The following is a 21587-nucleotide window of genomic DNA, read 5'->3' as shown; positions in this document are numbered from 1 at the left end:
CTCCCTCTGCCTCTGCCCCTCCCCCTGCTTGTGCTCTCTGTCTCGAATAAATAAATAAAATCTTAAAAAAAAAAAAGAAAACATGTCAGATGTGCCCCTCTTCTACTCAAAACCATCCTCTTAGTGACCTTACAAGGCCCTAAACAATTCAGTCCCCATTTTTTCCCCTCACCTCCTCTACTGTCTCCAACTTATTCACTCCACTCTAGTCACCCTCAACTCCTTAATGTTTCTAGAAGGTGTCAGGCTAACACTCCTGCCTCAGGGCCTTTGCATTTGCTGTTCTCTCTACCTGAAACTTTCTTCTCCCAGATATCTGCATTACTTATTATCTCCCCTTCTAGAGCAGAAGCTCCAAGAGGACAAGGAGTCTGGGGTCTGATCTGTTCACTGCTGCGTCCCCAGGGCCGAAACTAGCGACTGGCATGAAGCAGTTGCTCAGTAAATAGTTGATTCATGAAAGAGAGAAAGTCATTAGCCACCTTTCTTTCTGTTTGATACCTGAGGATCGTGTTTAGAGACCACAGAGAACATGCACACCTATCGGTAGAGGAACAACCCTGCATTAAAAGGTAAATAAAAACTAAATTCTTAAATATCTAACAGATCTTTAAGTGAACCAATTATAAAATAACCTTATTATTTTTTCCATGTGAACACAATTTTCCTTTATCAAGCCGATGTCACAGAATCGAGATTCAATTGTTGGATTTTATATAATACCTCTCTGAGTAAAAAATGAGGGACAGAACAAAATTAAAGTGTTTTAGAAATGGTCAGTATAAGGTTTTTCAGAAATGCATGAATTCTGTATTTAAAGAATTTTCTACTGTCCCCTCGTTGCAGACACCTTCAATTAAGTCTGTTCTAATCTTGGCTAAGTGAGAACCAACTTCGAAATTTCATTCTGAGGCACAGCTGTCTGACAAGTGCAGCAGGAGCCTGTCAAGACAATTGGCAGCATCATTCCTGCAGAACACAATGGGCTTTTTTACTTTTTCCTTTTTGTCATCCCCTATTACTCGCTGATGGTAATTAGCAAGCCAATCTTTGGAGGAAAAGCGCAATCAGGCAACTAGAAATGCCTTTTATGAAATTCCTCCCTGAAAATAAATCACTAACACTGCAAATGGTCAATATGGACTCTTAATTTTAAACTAAATGCCCATTGACTTACCAAGATCTATGTTCCTGACCCTGTGGTCTAGTGAAATTCATTTTTTCCTGAAATTCTGAGTTCAAGAAAAGTGATGGTGACACAGCTGTTGATTTTCATTTACTACCTCAATGGAGTAGGCAATTAGAGTGATTTCTCCATGATTTGCTCAAATTATACAGCTCCCTCCCGGACCGGTGCCATCATAAAGGCGCCACTCCCTAGCCGTAGCTTAACACCAGGGTTACCACTGAGTGCTGACCTTCCCGCGGTCCACAGTGGAGCAGGCCCAGGCTGACCCGACAGCACAAGCTGCTAGAGTCTTCACCAGCGATGGATGAACGCGCCGGGCTGGTGGAGAGCTAGAGATAATGACAAAAAGCTCAATCCTTGCCCCCAAAAACCTGAATACTCCCCAACTCCGTTTACGCTGCAGTTTGGGGCTTTCAGAGAAAAACAGCGCCTGTCTCCCTGTCACAGCTTTGTAACAACTTGCATCCCAGCACACCTCCCACAAACACCTTCGACAAGTTTCGACAAGCACAGCTGAATCACTTGTGATGGGCCAAAAGGTCAGGGCCCTGAAACTTTGCCAGCCTGATTATCTAAAGCCACTGGAAAGCACTCCATGTGTCTCAGAGAACAGGTAGACTTTCCACCACACAAAAGCAGCTTTGTTTCTGTATAGGTGACGCCTCCTAATTAGAATCAATGATTTTTTTTATGGTCACTCCCGATAAGCTTGTTTGCCTAGCTTCATTTTCCTAAAACACTTTAAACGTTTCTAGGAAGGGTGGATGTTGGCAGAACACTGAGATGGGCCTTGAACCTGGGCTGTGGTATTGCATGATGTTTACAATTTGTCATCATTGGGGGTAATTCTGCAAGCTTAAACACACTAAAGGACATATTATAAAGAGCCAGGCAATTTCATTTTATTTGAATATATTTATGGAAATGGACCAAAAGCGTCCATAGAGGCCCATTGTCATTTTTTCCCTGAGTGTGGGCCAGTTCATGACCAAAAGCAAGCATTCAGAGACTAGAAGAGCATTTATGACCACACTGTGTGTATCAAATAAGCTGCTTTATGAACAGATGGGGAATATTGTGTTTCAGGGTCTTAGTAAAATAACCCTTCACACCAAATTTCTGTTCATAATGGTGGATCTCTCGGTGATTCATTTATGACCTTGCCCTTGATAATGAGCAGATCTCCCTCAAGGCTGAGTGCCTGTGGGACGTGAAGCCATCACACATCCTCATGACTTAAAGAGATGATGAGCGGTAGGGAATTATGCACCAAGAACAAGTAATCTGGACAAGGTGGGAAAAACTGAGTAATTCACTTGAGATAACCAGAGTTTTCCCAGCAATGGTGACTATACAGCGATGGAATCCTTGGAGAGTAAATAAAAAAATGGTTGGGCTGAGAAAGATTTGCTAAGTTGAAAAGCAAGTTACAGGAGCCAGCGCTGATAAGAAAAAAGAAATGGTCTTTAACAAAACCACTTTGATGACACAGGGCCATCCCTTCGTGGAAAGCTCAAAGGTCAAAACTGAAATGCATCTTCTTTTCAAGGGGATACAGGGAACCGGGGAAAGTCAGCAGTGAGTAGGAAGGGCCCTTCTGGTCCCCCGCAGCAGACACACATTCTGTGTTTAACTTCCTCCTGCGTCACACAGAAAAACCACGCTTCCCAGGCTCCCTCGCACTTAGCTGTGGTCATATGCCTGAGTGCTGGCCAACGGGATGCAGGCAAAAGTAAAAGGTGTCATTTTCAGACCCGGCTCCTAAAACTTCCTGCACAATCCTCAACATCCTATCTCTCGCCCTGGACTCTGACTGCAGAGCCATTAGACTGAAGGATCCTGAGTCAATGGATGATCACAAGCTGTATTAGAACATGAGAAAGAAAGAAACCTTTATCATACCAAGCCACTGAGATCTGAGACTGTCACAGTTAGGTTATCTTAATATATTATAATCATGTCACAGTTAGGTTATCTTAATATATTATAATCATGCTTCCTTGTTAGCATTTGCCTTTTCAAGTATCATGCTATTGCCCAAGAGTTATCTCTCATCTCATTCTCTAGCAGGGTGATTTCAGAGCCCTGCAAGAGCAATGAAAAAAAACTGATTTGTTTCCAGGTCAGTAGAACACGGGTTATCCATGGGGCAAAAAATGGTTGGCACCATTCTCTGAGATGTCAGAGGGAACAAACCACCCTTCTGTTTCCTGTAAGTTAACTCAAAAAAAAATTCTTTTTATTTTTAGCTTTTTATTTTGAGGAATTTCAAATCATCACATAAGAAGTAACAATAGAACAATGAATCTTCATGTATCCATCACCTAACCCCGAGTATATGGATATACAGATATAGATCTATACACCCACATATATGTACACACAGACACAGAGAGATAATAGACAAGTATGGACGTATACATACTTGAAGTCTACTATCTGTTCATCTAATCACTGAGCTGTTGAGCTGGGCACCGCAGGCAAGACTCAAAGGGCAATAATGCTCTCTGAGTATGTAGTAGAAAGAACAGAGCATAAACCTCGAACTCCATAAATCACATTGCTCTGAGGGCTACAGTGTGGATTAGCGTAATCTAGTAGCTCGGAGTTGGTAACATAGCTATTTTCTTCCCACTCCCATTTTTGTGAAGGGGTTTTCCTTTAAGGGAGAGGTTTACTGCTTCCTTCCCAGTAAAACTGTAGCTACCCCTGGGAGGGCCAGCGCGCTGAGTCTTTTCTCAGCCATTCACCAATTACATGTATGAATTTTATCTTTCCTGAAGTTCTTTCCCCAAAGCAAGACTTGAAAAGGTGGAGAGAAAAATAAGGAGCAAAGCGAGGGGCCTTGAGGCAACATGGAAATTCTGAGGGAAGAAGAGAAAACAGTAGAGTCACCACAAATGCAATGCAAGACAAATTTCCATGTTTGTTTAAGGTGGGGACCCCCATTTTTCCTTCACTGAAACTGATCCCTCACTCCCAAGTCTACTCTCTTGGCTAACAAAGCACCATTTGATCTTTTCACTCTAGAAACTGGGACTGGGAAGGGGAGAAAAGGCTAGTAGAAGAGAAAAGAGTTTAGAAGTAGCTGCATTTCTCCTCAAGAGATGGGGATTATCAGGTCCAATATCCATGCCCCAACTTAAAAATTAAAGTGCTTTCAAATAACACAGTAAAGAAATTATTCTGGAGAGAGAAGCCTAAGACCCTGCCTCATAAGTTTTGAGAGCAAGACCAGTGAGATGCCCCTTCTGGAACCCTATGCACACCTGAATCCACTGTGGTTGGCTCTAGGCTGTGCTCTCTGGTCACACAAGCAAATGGGAGTGGAGGCTCAATCCCCAGGGGAGGTGAGTGCTGCTAGAGCAGGAAGCTCAACTAACAAAAGATGAGTCTCTCCCTCCACTGCCTTCACCACCCTGGAGAGGCCCTTGGCCCTACAGTGTTCCAGCCACCACCACCACCCGGAATGGACGCCATTTTGGTGACAACTGATTTAATTCGTACTCCTCTGACCATCTCAAACATTTAGCTCTGTTCTGCATTAATTCAGTCTGAGCAGAAAACAATTCCAAAGTAAATCTTAGCAGTGGGGGGGAATGTCTTGAAAGGGCTGACAGGCTCAGCATAATGAACACCCATCCAGAGTTCTGTTTAACAGTACTCCACTCTCTTTACAGATTATAAAAAGGAAATACTTAACTAATGGAAGACTACTCACACAAAGGATAATGTATGCAGCCTCTGTCCAAATCTTAATCGTTCAACATAACTGATCCAATAGCTTTGGTCTCTAGGCTCTCCCAGATTTAGAATTTTTTTTCTTTTAAAGTTCACTACAGAAAATGCTTTCATGCTTGTCTCCACTTATGTGTTTCCCTGGCTGATCACTTGGCCTCAGAAAACTTTGTGTTTCATGTGGTAGAGGCCCAGAGATACACTCTGATGAAGTATTAAACTGTCAACTTGAAGAGACAATGAGATGGTTTGGGGGAAGCCACAGTTTCATTTCACAAGCTCGAGAACCCAGGGCTTGCTACCTCAGTGATGCTGCCTCCTAAGGTTCTGTTTTTGTATTAACTGGATTTGCATTTGTATCAGCTAAGTGTGGGATTCTTTCTAACTTTCAAAACATTATCCCTATTTGATAGTAAAGGTCCTTTGCATTGGCCCAAGGTAGATTCCCAGCCTCCCTTCCCTCTCCTGCCTAGTGTTGGACCATCTAACTACTTGGGAATAGTTTCTTTCCCCGGGCTCTTTTCACACCACTGTGTCAGCCCATATTGTGGTCCTCCCCTTGAATGGCCTCCTTCCCTTTCTCTGCAAGAATTGCTGTCTTCTTTCAAGATGCAATCACCTCCTCCAAGAAGCCTGCCCAGACTCTACACATAGTTGGAAGCTTCTTCCCGTTTTCGCGTGAAAACAATTTGCATAGACCTCTTACAAAGCCCTTGCTCCTAATTATTTACACATCACCTCTAGAAGACTGTAAGCTCCTCAAGGAAATGTCTCATTTATTTTCTGTAACCCCCAGCTTCCAGGACAGGGCATGGCACATAGCTTGTACTAAGTGACCAAATAAATGAATGAACATGTTTCAATTGGGTGGACACATCAGTGCATACACAGACAAACTATATACCTTGGCCTTCCCAGGAACAGCCTGGTAAACACTGATAGCCCAGAGACATAGAACCCTTTTCAAAAGTCTCAAAAGTGTCCCTACTTAAATAATAAATTAATTATACCATCACCCCAAGTTTGGAGCATGGTATAATGACTCATGCCCATTGCCCCTGCCTGCCCAGAGCCAGTCATCTTATTTTCCAATTTCTCAACAACGTTGCAAATTAACTGTGTTTTTTTTTTTTAATTCTTCAAAATTCTCCCTCAAGAGGATTAGTCATTCTCCCTACTCAAGTCTAGTATCTATGGCCCAAGAAAATAAAATGAAATACTGTGCGGTAAAGTAAGAACACACAGGTCTCATTCCGTTTCCTCACCAAATTCCTATCCACACTAACCTCCACTATGAGTGACGACACCTATTAGACCAGCCCATCTCCCCCCTGGATGAGCCCATCTCCCCCCTGCCCCCAGTTTGAGCATATGGGAAACCCAGCCTCTCCACCCAGGCCCTGTACTTGCCAGCCACACATCCACTGCCTAGGGTTGTAACATTCATTGTCTTATTGATAGTCTAGAAGCTCCAACTCGGTAATTATGGTAAAAAACTAATAAATCTGCATGGAAAGAAAAATAAACATCTCTTTTCCACATCATTCTCCCCAGAGCTTGAAAAAAACACTTCTGAAAGATCAAAGAAAATCAGACTGCCTTTTTTTTTGGAAAAATAAATGTGTTTGGTCTTTCACTCCACACACTCAGATTCTGTCTGGACTCAAAGATGTCAACACGACCAAAGGTAATCAAGAAATATTCCAAAGGTCACAAAAGACGTCTCTAATAAATTGCCAAACTAATTTTACACTGGTGCGGTCTGAACAAACAAGAAAAACACACTCTAAAATCTATATGTGAGCAAACCTCACAAGGTTTGAAACACATTCCCCTAATCAGCCTGTTCATGCAAAGATTTACATGTTTCTTTCTAATTTTAAAAACATTATTTCAGGGCATGAAATTAAAGAAAAACCACAAAACAAATACAAACTAAAAGGAACATTAAACCGTCATGTAGTTAATGATTTTGCTGAATGAGGATAAAGCCTCCAAATACTTAACCTCTTAGGATTCCTCTCATTATCTATTGTTTTTCATTAATCCTGGAATCGCAGGGCAAAGAAACAGAAACCACGATTTGCTTTGAAACGTTTGCCCAAATCTGCTACGAATTTATTTTCAGGACAAAGTTCATGAAAGTCCAGCTCTCCAGGTAAAATGGATTAAATGCCTTCTAAAGGGAAATAAAATTAAACCACTACCAAATGGAAGGCTTCGAAACTCTGTTTTGGGATGTGAAATTCGATTTGACAGATGCCTTATAGACTGTGGTCGATGCCGCATCTGATGAGAATTTCTGCAGTTTCGCGTTTACCTGGACTAAAGGGTTTGTAACTTATGGTGACATATATATGTCTACAGTATGTTGAACATGTATATACACAGATAAATATGCCAGTATCTCTTTATGTAAAATCATTGGGGAAAAAAATCTTGCGATTTAGTTGTATTTTTTTTTTTTTAAATCATTGAGCTTGCATTAACTGTTTGACAGACTGATGCCTCATGGGATCGGACTTGGAAGCTACACTCTCTCTGATCTTTACCAGATGTTTTGCTGGTGGTGTTTCAGCCTCAAGAGACAAAGAGGATATTAATGTTAATTTTATTTATTTAATCACATCAGGCAGATTTGATAAAAGGGAAAATTCAATATTTTGGTAATTTACCAACTCTTCAGAAATATCCCTGGTAGCAAAAATGTTTTGAAGATCATTTTATATTAAAAGCAGAAAGGCTGCATTGTATTCGGAAGACAGAACACTCTCCGTTACCTTTAAAAATGGGAACAACGTGACAGATTTGTCAGTTCCACTTTTAACTCAGGGAGGTGAGGAGGTGGCGATGAAATATACTGCTCAGCACAGCCTCATCCCAACCTTTAACTGACTGTTAATTGTAGAGAAAGAGTACTCAGAATATGAAATGGACACTCAGTTGAAAGCCTTCTGCCACTACCACAGTCACTCTATTATCTTCTTATTTCTTGTCTCTGAATTTTATTCCAAGGGAACATGAAATTACCCTAATCATTGTCAGGACATTGGAGATAATGAAGATGTGCTTACTACAAAACCCTCCCTCCCCACACCTTAACTGAAATGACAGTGTAGCCTTTCACTTACTTAGAGTTCAATGTCAGAACACGGAAGCTTTTAGAAAGCGCTGGTTCTCACCCTTGGCTTCACATTAGAATCGCCGGGAAGCTGCACCCCACACCAATTACATCACAGACTCGGGGTGGGAAGCAGGTATGGGTCCTTTATAAGGCTTTTCAGGCAATTCCAACGTCAGCCAAGGTTGAGAACCACTGCCTTGCAGGCGCTAAGTAGGCAACAGCCAAACAACTTATTAGTTTAAGAAAAATCACTTAATTTCTCTAGGCTTTGTTCTCTCTCTCAAAAAAAAAAAAAAAGATAGGTATTAGAGGGAGGTAGAGTTTTATACTCATTGATTTTCTTTTATTTTTAGATAAGAATCTATACTTACAGTTATAAACAAAATATTTCAAACAGGCAGCACAGAAAATATTTTAAGATACCTATGACACCTCTATTACTACCACCAAGCTAAAAAGAAATTAATATTTTGCCGTATTTATTTCAATTTTCTCACTCCTGGAAAAAAGGTAAAATACCCATCCCATTTCTTCTTACTTCTTTCCTCTCTAGAAGAACCTACTATTCAAAGGTTATTGATTATCCTGCCCACAGTGATTATGTATCTGCCACAACTATATGGTACTGCTTAGTGTGTGAGTGTCTAAAGGCCTATAAATTGTATTACACTGTAATATATCCTTCTTGCATTTAATTTTTTCATTCAACATTGTTTTTTGAGATGTAGCCACATTGATATCTACAGATCTATCCATCCATCCATCTAGAGATATAGAGATTTATACCTAGTTCATTAATTTTAAACTCCTTTATATTATTTCATTAAGAATAAACCTCAGTTTATCAATTTACCTCATCTATGGGCAGTTAGATTATTTACTTTTTTTTTTAGAAACAGAGGTGCAATAAACATCTTTTTGCATGTGGCCCTGCTACTATATACAAGAGTTTCCCTAGCGCAGACACGCAGACATGGTTTTGTTGGATATGCTCATTTTCATCTTTACTAGATGTTTCCAAATTTTTTTCCAAAGTGGTTACACCAATTTACCTCTCACCAGCAGTGTTAAACCTTTCCTCATTCTCTATATCTTCACCAATACTTGACATTATGAGAATTTATTAATTGTTGCCAGTTTGAAGGTTGTGAAGTGGTAACTAACAGTTATACTTAGATAGTATTTTCCTAAGGTCTCTTCCGGTCATATAATTGTGGTCACCCCATCAATGGCAAGTCTTATCAAAATAACAAAATGAAGGATGTGATTTAAAAAAAACTTCTTCCACAGTTTACAATGAATTTACTTTTCCTCAAGAAATGTCTTACATGGCTAACGCTGGCCCATGAACCCATAAATCAGGCCATAAAAGAGGAACGGGGACAGGGCCCCAGCTCTGTATTTATTTTTTTGTATTCCATAATCCAATGTTACTTAAAAAGCAAACTGCCCAATCTTCTAGCCAAAGCAAATACTCTGGATTTTGCCAGGCAAAATGCCTGTGGAGAAATGAGTCAATTCATACAAAATCCAAAGCTGTCTTTGGTCAGTGACATTTTCGTGAAAATCTGTGGGTGGGTAAAAGCCTTGCAAAATTCCTATTTGCTATTGGATAAAATTCATCCAGGAAAAATAAGCAAAATATAAGTGGCGACCCGCACTCCCCCTAATTCCCTTATTAACACCCCCTAGCCTCCCAACAAAACTGCTTTCTATTGTGCATGTTTCTGATGCTGGCAACGGAACCCTCTCCCTCTGCTCACTCTGCTCCCATCAGATAGGCTTTCTCATGAGAAGTACTGGCAGACACAGTGCGCCTGATCTCATTCAGAACACACCTTCTGGGAAGGCCACCCAGGCGTGACACACTCTTCAACTTGATGGCAAAAGAGACCTACGGTAAAAACATTCTCTGTGTGCACTCTATTGGAACCATTACTGTGGATACTACCAAGGATGGTTAGTGTACAGCAATAATTTGGGATTATACTTTATGCTGTCCTTTTAGGACGGTGAAACGGGAGTCTGAGAAACAAAATCCAAGGCTCCATGACTTGTTCTGACTTGAGTATTTGAACCCTTATCACCTCAGAAAAACGTTGGAGAATTCAGCATAGTTACACCCAAAAGTTTTGGTTAATTCTGAGATTCATCAGTGTTGGGGTTGGGTCTAAGCTCAGGAAGGTCTAAATAGAATGATTCGGCATCTCGAAATTGCTTTAGTTAGTAGACAGCAGTGAGTGGACTCGGGTATTTTTAACGGAATACTGCCGTATCCCAGTTTCCGATTTAACTGAGGTCCATCTATCTGCCTGCCGAGGCCTTTACTTCTCCAGGCTCTTGCCACTGGCTGGGAATATCTCTGTCATCGGGGCCAGGCCTGGAAAGAGAGCAGCTGGTTTGGCTCTCCGCAGAAGAATAAGAATGAGATGTACAGAAGGGTGGAGTTGTTTGGGTGGGAAAGAGAAAAGAAACCATTCTCTTCTTCCCGTAAGTTAACCAAATAATGAATTAGCAATCCTCCCCCAGTTCTGACACCTAGAATCCTGAGAGATCCGAATCCCAGCGGGTGAGGCTGAGTGAGGTAGAGGCGCAGATGGTGAGAAGGCGCTTTCCCTGCAGGAGGCGGAATGGGGCACTGAGGGAGGACACCAGCGCTAATCTTTTACTGTAAGTCGGCTGTCGCTAAGCGGCCCTTTCACACATCCTTCTTCCACCATGACTTCCAGAAGCACATTGTGCTGCCTGTAGTCATGGTCACCAAACACAATTGGGTCATCACATGTTTCTTGGGTCAATAAGCTAAGTGAGTGAAAATGGTGGCTAACTCTAACGATGCATCACAGAAAATTAATAGCAGTGAAACTTATGTGGAACAAAAGTGGACGGGGTTCTATAATTTAAACTGCCCCGAGCCTCTGCAGCATGTGACATAGCCACAAAAACCCAAAGATCACTTCATGTCTCCAAAAGATGAATGTGGTCATTTTACTTGGCAAAGATCTTGAGCTTTGAATCAACTACCATCAGATTTCAAAGCAGCGGGAGATGAAATATTTCAGTTTTAACAATTCTTTGTGTTTGGATTCCAAGAGTGTAAAGATTGGTTTTGCAAAAAGCAGAAAATGTCTTTTCAGATGTGCACCCACGTCAAGTACAATGTCTTCTCTCCACGGACTACAACTTGGGAGGAATGCTAAACTTCCACAGCAAAATTATGTGCCACCACTTAGCTCTAACCCTACAAATCAAGCAGATGCCATGTGGCAACAGAACAGTTTTAAAAGACATAACGCTCCCACTATGTAGGTTTTATATGAAAATGGGTATCTTCCTGCAAAAAACATACAGTCCCAAGAGTAGAACTGCAGCATTAGTCAGCTCCTAAGAAACCCTGTTTTTTTATAAACATATTTGCACTACAACACGTACCATTTAACGCTTTGTGGGTCTGGATTTGACATGCTGTTATATCCAGCAATCTGAATTTTACAGGTTCCATCGAGAAGTGGGAAGGAGACAAACTAGGAAAGAAACCACCTCCCATACCCATCCTGAATAATACAATGAAAAGCCAAGCAGAGGCCTGCAAATATTCACCTCTCAGCTTATTCTTTCACTGAAATATTTCTATTTTTAATAGTCATCCTGCACTTTAGCAAAAGTCAACTTTACAAAGTTATATGCCATTGCAAAGTCTGGGAAGAGTGGGAAAATGGGGAAATCCTATTGCACAAAAATTAATTTTGCAATGCAAAAAATATGTTTTGGATAATTCAGGCCTTTATGTTTATTTCAGTAAAGCCAAATCCAGCAAACTATTTTCAGCCAGGATTAGTCAGAACTAAGAGGTTGGACTGTTTTCCCTCAGAGACTGAACGTCTTTCCTGCCTGCAATAGGCCAGTGTGTTCCAAACAGAATAAATGGAATTGCCTTCAATTGCTTGTCTCTTTCTGGCATTTTTAATGCAGAACCCTACTGACAGAGGAAGGTTTTGCCACCTGAAATGTAATTATTCTCTTCAGTCATATAACATGGCATCCTCACAATGTATCAGCTTCTGGTTTTCCTTAAGAAAAATCACAACATGGGGCACAAGGTAACAGCAAGAAAGGCAATTTCATTCCACCAGAAATTCTGAAAACTCTTTCAGAGATACCTACTGGATAGTGAAAAAGTGTTTCCAATACCTGCATTACAGCTACCAACCTATTTGGTCTGCTTTTACATAAATCAGACAACTTGGCCAATCTACAATCAAACATAAACACAGTCCAGATTCTTTATCATCAAGACATACTAGAGTAAGAAAGGACTCTGGCCGGGGGACCACCGTCTGAATAAGTCCCTTTTCAAAATGATTTATATGTTTCACACATTCAGTGATCTGTAGCATATTCAATATCCAGGGAGTACCTACAATTCTCAGATTTTAACTCTGAAAGAAATATCCCTGTCCATCTAAAGTAATATAAAACACATGCTCTTCTTCTTCCCAGAGTTAAGCGAGCTGTCGGAGATTGTGCAAAGCTGCCCTGTGATCCCAAGGGTGATGTCCTGCTTGTAAACCCTGAGGGTTTCTGTTAGGTGTGAAATGATTGCAAAATCATTTAAGAGTCCTATTATTCAAAAATAGCAAATTTTGCCAAGAAACAGAGACAAGTTCCAGGATCGATGTTGTGAAAAGGGGAGGCAGGGGAGAAAGAGACACCAGGGTCACTTCCTTCAACACCCAAGGCACAGTCCCCTCTTGGTTCATTCTCCTTATACTTTTCCACAAAATCTTCTCTCCTTAAAATTCCGTGAGATCCTGTGAGACCCTGCTCCTGCGGTATCCCCTGGGTGTTTTATGCTGGCTATAAATCATTACTAGGCTCACAACCCCAGAGTGTGCGGTATACAGGCGTGTGGGTGTATGCAGCAACATTTTTATTAGCCAAGTTGCTAAGTGTGCGTTCCTTTCCAAATATCAGAACAGCCCCTCCTCCAACCCCAATACTCGCCCAGTTATTGGAGGGAAGGAAAAATCCCTGAATATTTGCTTTGGAAAAAAGCTAGCTCTCGCTGGGAGTGCAGCATTTGTTTCCCTGCCCTGCGCATTTCAGCAGCTTCAAGCTGGTACCTGGCAGGCATGGATTTTCCAAGATTCTGGACAGTGTGGCAGATCAACCTCCCCTGATGGTATGGGTCACGTACATTTGCAGAAGAGAATCCAGAAGTGGAGCAGGACCCCTGCTGCCAATAATTAAAGAAATCTTTCCTGTCCTCAGGCTAAAGAGAAGTCAAATTTCATGGATACCTAGACCCCCATGGATCCGAATCCCATAAAAGAAGAAAATGTCCTGATTTGTGGCCAAGTCCGGAGGAACGCCACGCACCTTGGACGAAACCCTGAGAACCTTAGCGGGAGACTCACCGTGCACTTGTTGGGCTTCTCCCCGGAGTGGACTCGCATGTGGATGAGCAGTTTATACCGGGCGTTGAATGGCTTGTACCTTCGAGGACAGCCGGCCCAGAAGCAAGTGAAGTCTTCCCCTTTGCGCTGGTCTATGTGAACCTTCTCGATGTGCCGCACAAGTTCCTCCTGCTGGTCATACAGGGCGCTGCAGTCGATCCAGCGACAGCAGTGTTTGCCCCCAACGTCCTCCATCTCCCCGTCCTCCTCCAGGGCCTCCTGGGGAAGGGCCAGCGGCTGGGCCCGGGCCACTAGCTCCTGGTGGTGCAGATGGGGGTGGGAGTGGTAGGGGGGCGGGGGGCCCTGGGGGGGTGGTGGCAGAGGGGGCAGAGGGGGCGCAGGGGGCAGGTCCAGGGCACCACCCGGGAAATCATCGAGGCGCTCCGTCTTCAGCAGGCCGCCTGGCTGGCCGTCGTGGTTGGGCAGACCATGCTGTACCACCATGTTGTGGACCAGCCCTGGCTGGAGGCCTCCGTGCTCCAGCTGCTGCATGCGCTCACACTCCAGCACGCCGCCCTCGCCATAGGCCGGGAGCACCAGGCCACCGTTGGCCACCCGCACGCCCTTCTGGCTGCTCGGCACCGAGCACGGCTGGGGAATGCAGCTGCCACGCACCCCCAGGAAATGCCCGTAGACCTCAGGCTGCGGGGACATGGTGGCCGGGGAGGCCCTCGACCCGTTGATGTAGGCGACCAGTGAGGTGGGCGAGGTGCGGATGATGGTATTGAAGTCTATCCCAATGCCGTCAGACAGCGGAGACAAGGACAGCGCTCTCTTCTTGGAGCGGGCCGAGTGGGGCCTGGCCGACGAGTGCCGGGGACTGGGGTAAGGGGAGTGGCTGTTCTCCATGCTGAAAAGGTAGGACGGCAGTGAGTTAGAGACGCTATTGCCGGACACGGCTGTCCCGGGAGGAAGGCTAAGGAGGTCCCCTAGATCAGTGCCGTTCTGGGAGCTGTGGCTGGAGGAGAGTGACGGGAGAGCCCTGTAGCCATGAGACCACTCTTGTTTCACGCTCAAGGCTGACTGACTCTCTGTGAGACTCAAAGTCGTGGACGCCAAAGACTCGCGGGAAATAAGGGACCTGGAACGGCAGCCAGAAGGAGGAAAAAAAAAAAGAAAGAAAGAAAAAAAAGACAAACATTTTAGCAGGATATGGATTGCTTAAGAGCTAAAAGAACACTGCATTGACAATCCCTTAAGTATTTCCCCTAATTACATTCTCGGCTAAACACACATTCTTTGGCTAAGATAAAACCCAAGGCTTTTAGTTCCAGGTAAATAACATTTTACCAAGAAGGACAATAGAGGCTAATGCTCAGTGGAATAATAAAACAAAAGATCTATTGTTATAAATAATCTTAATACTTTAATGATAATACATAGTCCTTACTTTATTTTTAAATATCTTTTCTAATGTCGGGGTCGGGGGGGCGGGAATCAGAGACCGGGGAATAATTATTGATGCCCATCATGGCAAAGCAAATAAGCAAGTGTTTAGTAAGCATTTACTGTGTACAGCATACTACAAATAGGCATTGCAGGGAATACAAGTCTAAACAGAGCCTCAGCCTTTGAGCAAAATCTGTCCGGTTAAGTAAAACGCAAACCAATGCTTAATTTGAAAAAAAGTATATCCTCAAAGTCAAAGGGTCATCCAGGGGACCCAATAATAAATTCACAACTGCATTTCACTGATGATAAGGAATTCTAAAGATTTCTTTAAAAGACAGTAACTCAGTCAGTACTCAGTCACAGCATCAAATCACCCCAGGAAATGAAAAAATACATACAAAATATAGCTACGATATAGGAGGGAATGACAGCCTGAGATCAATTCATGTGTGGCATAATGCATTTGGGCCTTGCAGGGTTGAAATACACCTGCTACTCTCGCGTTTTCCACAAGTTCCTGTCCTGAATCAGAGCAGCTTTAGATCGAGAAGAGACCTTTCCCTTTCTTTCCCAAGAAGAGATCTTTCGTTCACTTTTGCAGCGATTCGTCTCCCATTCTTCATGCCCTAGACAAAGCATGCGTCATGTGTCACAAGATTTACCTGCATATCAAAAGGACTTGTGACGTAGTCTGGCCACTTTAAAATTTGTCTTGCTTTGCTATGAAATCAGTGTCTTAAAAATCACCGAAAGGAAAAGCTACACTCCTCGGATGTAAACCCGTCACAAAGAGGCTAGCTATCACTCACTGCATTTCCCGACTCAGACGTGGTATGGATCAGAAAAACCCAGTTTACTCATATGTACCTGCACTGGCTTTTCTACAGAGATCTTTTTTTCTGACCCCCCCCAAAAAATTAACCAAAACAAAATATTAAACAGAATGTCTATCTTGCCACGAATGAACCCATTTACTCCTTCCAGCTGTTATTCAGCAGCCTGTTGCAAAGGAACGGAGGGAAAAGAGAAGCATTCTCGTTCCATCTGTTCCTCCTACTCCTTCTCACAAGATGGAAGCCAGGAATACTGTTTCCTACAGCATGAGCTATCAGCAAGAAAACATCTCGACTCTCAAATGCACAGTATAAGGTGATGGATAACACCCTTATCGATGTGATGTTTCCACCGAGTGAAGTAATGTTTACCAATGACAAACACAGCAGGAGTTTACGTCCAGTTGCCCCTGACACAGGTTTCTTTCGCCATCCCCATTCCTATACTAGGGCTGAAGTCCTTTTGCAAGCCCCAAAGTAGTTTCTGAACCATCTGTTTTTTAATTCCCCATGGACACTTTCAATTATTTTCCCAGCACACCCGCGGCAGGCAGCCCTCCCTGCAGAGCTCAGCTGAAGGCTCCTGGTGATTGGATGTCAAGGGCCTTTTGGTCCCTTCCCCAGGGAGATTCAGGAATTGCTTTCTGACCCAAGCCAAATCAGTAGTCATGTCATATATGAGGCAAAGACAACTGACTTTGCTTTACACCCTGAGGTTGAGAAGGTTTATAGAACATTCTCAAATGGTACATTTGTCTGGTCACTGTCATACTGGAGCATTTCAGGTTTTTAAGCAGTGAATATCAGGCAGGAAAGTATTCGACCCATCTGTATATACTTTGCATGTGAAATTATATTATTTAGTTTGAGGGCAGCCTACAGTGTGACACATTCATCTGTTCTATTGTCCAGAGATATTTCTTATTTTTCCCCAATTACACCTAACTATGGCTTGATTTAGATCTCATCCTAACCCCACGCAGACGCATCCCTTAACTCCTCGGACATCTGTTTTCTAAGACAGTTACCGTATACTTGCAGAAATCAAATTCTATCTTCTCTTTACGATGGTAATAACAGGAACAGAGAACTCCCTCTTCTATCTCAAACACCTAATACAAACACAACTTCCAACAAATGGCCTCTGCCTAGCCGCCAATCTCCCTTGTGTGCAATTACCCAGAGCTTTCCATCTTTCAAAGTTCTAACCCGTGAAGCCTCCCCCAAATACACCAGCTCTCAGAAGAGTCCTCTTTCCAAAGCTGGTGTGCGTACTGTCTATTCTGTGCCTTCGACGCAGCCCACTGCTGGCATTTGTGGGTGTGACCTTCCTTGGGGAAATTCAAGGCCCTTCAACAAAAGGGATCATTTTTATCTCCCTGATACCCACCAGAGTATGAGATATATAGTAAGTTTTCAAAAAATTGTTGATTAAGTAAAGGTGAATAACCAATAGAATGATAAATAGCCATCATTTATAGCTTACAAAGCATTTTCCGTACCCATGATCACATTTGATACAGCCTTTGAGGTGAGTAAACTGGATTTCTAAAATACACTCTATCTTACAGAGAACAGAACGGAGCTTCTGGGAGCTCTTCCCACCGCCACCACACAACCACACATACACCGGAAGCACAGACGAAGCAGCCCTGGGTAGGCAGTCACCTCGCGAGATCACCACACAAGCACACATACACCAGAAGCGCAGACGAAGCAGCCCCGGGTAGGCAGTCACCTCGCGAGATCACCACACAAGCACACATACACCAGAAGCACAGACGAAGCAGCCCTGGGTAAGCAGTCACCTCGCGAGATCCCACAGACCCTCTGTGGTTCTCCCCGTATCATACCCCAAACGGGGTCTGTAAAGTTCTGCCTGATCAACAGGCCTGGTATAACGGGCTTGAAGCCACACAAGCTGTGCTTAGAACCCACACTTTCTGTTCTCCTTCTGAGACAATGTGCTCAGTGACTGAAAAGTTCCCAAGGACTCTCTCCTATAGCCCCTGAGGCTGCGCACTCCAGGCCTCTGGGAAAGAGATGGACAAACAGACAAGACTGTCTCCATTTCCGTATGTTCATCTGCTCCCAAGGACGTTATTTCTAGTGAGTGGTTAATCTGGAGCTATAGGAAAGGAAAGAGATACAGCTCAAACAAAATACAACCAACATGACAACTCCGACACCGTCAGTGAAACAGGTTAGGGGGACTGGTGAGGCAAGAGCTAAGTGACTCTCGCGGTGCCATAAGGGGCAGGGTGACTCTCGCGGTGCCATAAGGGGCAGGAGGACCAAGCTGGATTGCTCGGTTCGATACCAGGTTCAAAAGAAAAACTAACTTACAGATCACATGGAATTCCTCAAACTGATCCTCAAGAGAATATATATTATCTATGTCACAGAAAAGACTAGTCCTCGTCTATCTGTAAGTTCTCATCTCTGTGCGTGGGCAAATCCCCCAGAGGTAGCACTGCATCTGAAGACACTGTGGCTTTGTAAACCATTAGAACTTAACAGAGTCCACAGTCCATTCTCAGCCACCCTGGCCTCCTCTGAGCTTTGTGGACATACTCCAACCCAAAAGGAAACCCTATGAAATTCCACCACCAGAAATCACCTCCAAGAATGTCTGGTTTAGGAGAGAAAAATGTGGTGCCTTTTGAGATCCAGAATGACATTATTAGATTGATGGCTGCACTTTGCAAATGACAAGCTAAGTGACACTAGGCAAAGCATTTAGACTTTGTGTGTCTTGGGTCCATCATCTATAAAAGTGAGGTAATACCTACAGATGGTTTATGAATATTCAATCATAAAATGTACAATCACGATGTATATGAAAGCACCAGGAAAGCCAAACATATACAAAACCCACACCAGTAGTGTCCAATCTCTTCTGTTGCCCAACTTTTGCTGTATGGGTACATGAAGCTACTCTATGAGGTTATCCTATCAGTACATTGTCATTGTATCACACTATCAGTGTACTTGTCATTTTAGGGTAAATACATACAATGGCCTCTGTATTACAGAGTTTTGGCAATGCCTAGATCAAGAATGGCTTCTGGATCTTCAAGAAGGTAAGGTGTAGTCTGCATTTATTATTAAGTGGGGCTAGTCAGAAATGGCTGGGAAGTTAATAAAGGCAAATATAGAGCATTAGGGCATGTTGTGCGTCACTGCATTAAAAAGAACCCAAGGGGCGCCTGGGTGGCTCAGTCGTTAAGTGTCTGCCTTCAGCTCAGGTCATGATCCCAGGGTCCTGGGTTCAAGCCCCACAAGGGGCTCCCTGCTCAGCAGGGAGCCTTGCTTCTCCCTCTCCCACTCCCCCTGCTTGTGTTCCCTCTCTCGCTGTGTCTCTCTCTGTCAAATAAATAAAATCTTTAAAAAAAAAAAAAAAAGAACCCAACGAAGCTACAGAAGAGTGCATTTTCCAAAATGAGCACTCCAGAAGACAAACAGTCAAAGGAAGTCAAAAGAAGAAATGCAAACAGTAAATCTATGGAGACTACTCAATATTATTAATAATTAGGAAAATTCAAATTAAGATAAAATAACAATTTGCACATCAAATTGGCAAAAGGTATCAGAATAAAAATACCTAGCATTTAGTAAGAAAACAGGAACTGTCAGACTGCTGGTGAGTGTATCAATGGGTAGAACTTTGCTGCAGTGCAATTTGGGAATATAGAGCAAAAGCCTCAAAACCGTACATCTCCTTTAACTCAGCAAATTTTACTTCTAAGAATTTATTCTCATAACCAGAGATATGCAACAGAAGATTTACAGAATTGATCCAATAAAGCATTACTTATAATATTGAAACAAAGGGTACCAACTGAATGAATGCCCAGTAATAAAAGACTGATAAAAATTACAGGTTTTTTTTTTTTTTAATAAAATGGAATCTTGGGTAGGAAGAAGCCATTATACAATGCTGAAGAAGATTTTTACTATAAAGAAAGTGTTTCTATTAGCTAAAAACAAAAAATGGTAATTATAAGACCATGTAGGTAATTATAGATCAATCTGGTGGAAAGGAAAACCTGTGCTTATCGTGAATGCATCTGCATGTAACAAGAAGGGAACGTATCAAAATTACTCCCATGGCTGCCTGTGGGTGGTAGGGTTCAGGACGACTATCATTCACTACCTCCTGCTTTTCCACACTTTCCATATTACATAGATAATCAGGAAAAAACAATAAATTTTACAGCTTTCTAGAGGACAGCCATCACTCACTGCAAACAGCACATGCCCCCTCCCCACCCGCTTCCCTCTGGCATGTCTCCAATGGATAACACATAAAGATGATTCTCTCTCCATCTTCTCTTTATCTTCAGACAGCAAAATGCCCTCAGGTTGAACTCGTGCCTCCTACCCTTTGTTTCCTCTGAAGGAACACACAACCCAATTTAAGGGTCACAATAAATGCAACCTTCCCAGACTGCTAAGAGTAATTTCCACACTTCACCAAGCCACCCAACCTCCCAACTCCTGTTTCTTTGCTCATCCTGCCAAAGAATGATTTCCATAGAAGGACTCACAGAATACATAGTCAAAAACACATGTCAATGCATCTTTAAGATGCTGTCCTTTAAGGATATAAAATTATGCTAAGGAATCAAATATGCCAGAAAACACTGAGATAATGACCCTTCTCTGGCCGACCCATGAAAGGGACTGCATAAGGTACGCGGCTGGAGCAGCGCACGCCCTGTCTACCGGCACTTTCTCCATTAATTATGACTCTCTGCCTTCAAGGCATGGGCTGGACTTGCCACAGACAGGAAGCTGAAGGCTTTCCAGTGACACCTACCCCCCGAGTACAGTTAATTTTACATGCAACACTCAGCAAGTCTGAGGAGTCCCTCAAGGCATAATCATCAATGGCAAAGTGACAGCAGCAGCTTCCCATCACAAAAATTCTCAGGTGAAAAACAAGTTTCCATCTCATGAGAAAACTGGCATAAAAAAAAAAGGATCCAGGAACTATGATTGCTGAGTCTCAAGTAGTGGCTGGGAGGACAAGCAGAGATACCAGAGGGAAAGGGATACGGGAGGAAGGGCGGGGGAAGCCACGGGACCCCACGGCCGTGGGGCACCTCAGTGGATTCCAGCCTCCGAGAAGAGGAAGCGGAGGACCCTTGTAGTCCAACTCCTGTGGACTTGGGTCACAGCTACAGCAGAGCCAGGACTAAGAGGTCAAAAACTCTGGATGGTGTTTCTCTAAGAAGGCTACTTATTAGGAGTCGAAAGAATTCATTTCAAATATGGAAATGGACCTTACACATTGCACAGTATTTTGGTTTTATGTCCCCCATAATATCAACCTTGAGAGATATAAAAATGTGTCTGAAGGGGTGATTTCCCTTTCCTATTCAATCCTCTCCCATACCGAATGATGCACAGCATTGACTGGACCCCCTTAATCTGGCACCTAATCAAACATTATGTTGAAATGCTATGTAATTCATGCATGAAAGTGTGTCTTCCCAGACACATCATAAAGTCTTGAAATTCATGATTTCTCTCTTTACTTTTCTACCATCTCCCTAAACGTCAACTATTGTATTGTGCAGACAGTAGGTACTTAATAGATATTCGGGTGGATGGATGGACAGACAAAACAGATGGTAAAGCAGCCTGGGGACACTGCAACACATACCCTGAAAAACAAGCAGGTAAGAGATGTACATGGCACATCCCAATTCTCTAGCCAGGACAGGGCCAGCCTCGCCAAACTGCCGCATTTACACACTGGGCTTTCATCACGAAGGCCCAAGAGTCTCAAAGTGGGGCATTAACTACACTTACAGTATAAGACAGCAGGTAGGAAACCATTCTTCCCA

General features: G+C 43.0%; 1 protein-coding gene across 2 annotated transcripts in view; it reads right to left on the bottom strand.

Moving 5' to 3' along the window:
* The window catches only part of GLIS3 (GLIS family zinc finger 3), a 437565-nt gene that overhangs the window by 280125 nt on the left and 135853 nt on the right, over nucleotides 1-21587 (bottom strand). For both annotated transcript variants that reach the window (XM_088018913.1, XM_028117293.2), the window contains exon 3: nucleotides 13469-14588. In XM_088018913.1, coding sequence (XP_087875039.1) covers nucleotides 13469-14588 — 1120 coding nt within the window. The remainder of the gene's footprint in view (nucleotides 1-13468; nucleotides 14589-21587) is intronic.

This window comes from Eumetopias jubatus, unplaced genomic scaffold (assembly GCF_037043125.1).
Source record: "Eumetopias jubatus isolate StellerSeaLion01/CBP00866 unplaced genomic scaffold, mEumJub1_p1.0 scaffold_15, whole genome shotgun sequence".
Lineage (NCBI taxonomy): Eukaryota > Metazoa > Chordata > Mammalia > Carnivora > Otariidae > Eumetopias > Eumetopias jubatus.
This window is presented reverse-complemented; position numbering and strand designations above follow the sequence as displayed.